General features: G+C 39.3%; 1 protein-coding gene across 1 annotated transcript; it reads right to left on the reverse strand.

Annotated features, from left to right (window-relative positions):
- Positions 1–1,984: 1,984 nt before the first annotated feature.
- On the reverse strand, positions 1,985–2,782 carry LOC114266117 (uncharacterized). Its single transcript, XM_082889550.1, has one exon. It carries the CDS (start codon positions 2,780–2,782, stop codon positions 1,985–1,987), a length of 798 nt encoding a protein of 265 aa, XP_082745676.1.
- Between the last annotated feature and the right edge of the window lie 337 nt (positions 2,783–3,119).

A 3,119-nucleotide genomic window follows, 5' to 3' on the forward strand; every position in this document is an offset into this window, starting at 1 on the left:
CTCCTCCGCACTGGATTTTCTTGCTGAATAATAAGATAGTGTACCTTCCTTATCATTTGACAGACTAAAAAGTCTAGGGAACTTATCTTTAAGACACCTATCACCGACCCACTTTTCGTACCAAAATTTGATTCTGCACCCATTACCAACCTTTATCTAATACTTCCCCAAAAAGAACTCCATTAACGGCAGATTACGACTAGCAGTTGCAAGGACATCACTCCAGATTCTAAAGTGGATAGATGATGAGTGCACTGGTGGCACCCAATTAGCCTCCTCAATCATATACTTGCTGCACAACAATCTTCTCCAAAGGGCATTTACTTCACTTCCAAATTTCCACCACCATTTAAGAATCAAACTGTTATTGACATCCTCGATTCTCCTAATCCCCAACCCGCCTTGATTCCTATTTTTTGATACTTCAGCCCACTTCACCAAATGAACCTTCCTCTTTAAACCATTCCCTCCCTAGAGAACAGAAGCTTCCAACCTTTCAATCTCTCTAATCACTCCAAGAGGCATTTTAAACAAAGATAGATAATAAATAGGAATGCTAGATAAAACGGACTTAATCAAAGTTAATCTACCTGCAAAGAAAAGGAGCCATCGCCTCCACCCAGATAGCCTAGATCTTACTTTATCCAAAACTGGCTTCCAAGTAGACTTCCTACCTGGATTAGCACCTAATGGCAGCCTTAAAAATTTAAGTGGCGGGCCATGGACCTTGCAATTCAGAATATCTGCGAAAGAGGCCAAAGTATCCTCATTCACTCCAACTCCACACACAACACTCTTGTGAAAATTAATTCTCATGCCAGACAGGATTTCAAAACATCTTAAGATCCTTTTTATGAGTACAATTTGATCCATGTCTACTTCACAAAATAATATGGAATCATCAGCGAATTGAAGATGAGATATCACTACCTCATTTACACCAACTTTTACCCCTTTGAGAATGCCTTTTTCATTAGCTCTATTCATTAAAATATTCAGACCTTCAGCCACTATGTTGAATAAGAAATGAGACAAAGAATCACCTTGTCTGAGACCTCTCTGTGGTGAAAATTCCTCAGTTTGAGAGCCATTCACTAAAACAGACAACCTTACTGTAGATATACACTCCTTCATCCATGATACCCACTTTGACCCAAAACCAAAGTTAGATAACATTGAGAATAAAAATGCCCAATTAACTGAATCATAAGCTTTCTCAAATAATAACACATCTTCTTTTGGATTTTTTTCCATCCACCAACCATTTCATTAGCAATAAAAACACCATCCAATAGACTTCGCCCTCCCAAGAAAGTAGGTTGTGTTTCACCAATAACAGTAGGAAGAACTCTCTTAAGTCTATTAGCCAGGACCTTAGAAAGAATCTTGTACATACTACCCACCAAACTAATAGGCCTTTAATCTGACAGCCCAATGGGGTTATCAGACTTAGGTATTAGAGTGATAAATGAGCTGTTAAAACCATAGGAAAGCTTGCTATAAGCATGAAAATCCTGCAAGAAATGCATAACCTCAGGATGAATTATCTTCCAAAATTTCTGAAAAAATAGCAAATTAAACCCATCAGGGCCTGGAGCCTTATCACCACTACACTCCATAACAGCTGCCTTAACTTCATCTACAGAAAAAACAGCTTCCAGAGCATGGTACGAAGAACTTTCTAAAACTGATTTAAAGGAACCTCCCAAATCTGGTCTTGTTTCCCAACTTTTAGTGTACTGCCTCTTAAAATGTTGTACCACCTCGTACCTTACCTTATTTGGCTCCCCATTAATGGTCCAGATTTTTGTTGCCATAGCCATTCCACCATTCGATTAAGTTTCCAAACTTCACCTCTCACTTCTCTTCTTCTGAACCTCTCAGCTTCTACCAAAGATCTATTTTCAGCCACAATCTCCAGCTCAGTCAACTCCTCCTCTGCCTTCTTGAGTTTTGTAACACGGTTTCCAAAAACTTCAAAATTTCATTTTTTCAGCTCCACCTTTAGAATTTTTAGTTTCTGAAGCAAGACATACCCAGCCCTCCCAATAATGCTAGATTCATGCCAAACCTTAGCCACTAAAGAGGGAAAACTTGGATGACTAGTCCAAGCATTAATGAACCTAAAAGGCTTAAGCCCCCAATCCCTCACGTCATCCATTAACAAAATAGGGCAATGATCAGAAAAAAGCCTAGGAAGACCCCAATCTTTGAAATTATACTTCAGCAGCCATTCTGGATTAAGCAAAATTCTATTGATCCTACTACATTTCTCCCCATCTTGAGCATTGCACCATGTGAACTTCCTGCCTAGCAAAGGTAGATCATGCAACTCACAACTCTCAATGAAAGAATTTAGATCCCTCATTCCCTTATCTCTTCTGGAACAGCCCACCCTTTCACCAATATTCCTAATCTCATTAAGATCACCCCCCAAACACCATGGTTTTGGGAATTTAGATTTTAGCTTGAGTAAGGAGTCCCAAAATTTACATCTACTTCCCACCTCATTAGGGGCATACACATTCACAATAGTACACTCAAAAGTATTTAACAAAGTACCTGATAAGATAACAAATCTTCTATTACTATAACAATCCTCCAACTGAAAGAAATCTGGGTCCCATATACAAAGAAGACCCCCAGTAGTCCCTTCAGAGCCCACAGCCATAAACTCCATGTTTCTCTTTCCCCACAAAGCTCTTACAACATTCTCAGTAATAGAAGCTTGCTTTGTCTCCTGAAGAAGCACAATATCAACCTTTCTTTCATAGATGAGCATCCTAATCCTTCATCTCTTTTCTAGCTTCCCTAATCCTCTAACATTCCAAGACATCAACTTCATTAAAAAACAATTTTAACACCAAAAAGACCCCGTAGAGAGACTCAATGCTCCTATTCTTTCCTCTTTGCCTTCCTCCTTGCTCTGTCAACATCTTCTAGGTCCACCATCTTTTCCAAAACTTCAGTCTCCTTGCCTTTGTAATTAATGCCCAAATTTTCCCCAACTGTATGTTTGCTTGTGCCTCACTAAGAATGTGGCTTCTAATGCCAGAGTGACTCTCATTAGAAGCAGATAGTGACAAAGTTGCAACAGCGGCCCTAAAAACAGCACATTT

Source organism: Camellia sinensis, chromosome 9 (genome assembly GCF_055761805.1).
Source record: "Camellia sinensis isolate YWXY chromosome 9, ASM5576180v1, whole genome shotgun sequence".
Classification (NCBI taxonomy): Eukaryota; Viridiplantae; Streptophyta; class Magnoliopsida; order Ericales; family Theaceae; genus Camellia; species Camellia sinensis.

Coding starts and splice junctions, on each gene's coding strand:
- LOC114266117 (XM_082889550.1), bottom strand. CDS start 2,782: ATGCTCATCTATGAAAGAAAGGTTGATATTGTGCTTCTTCAGGAGACA.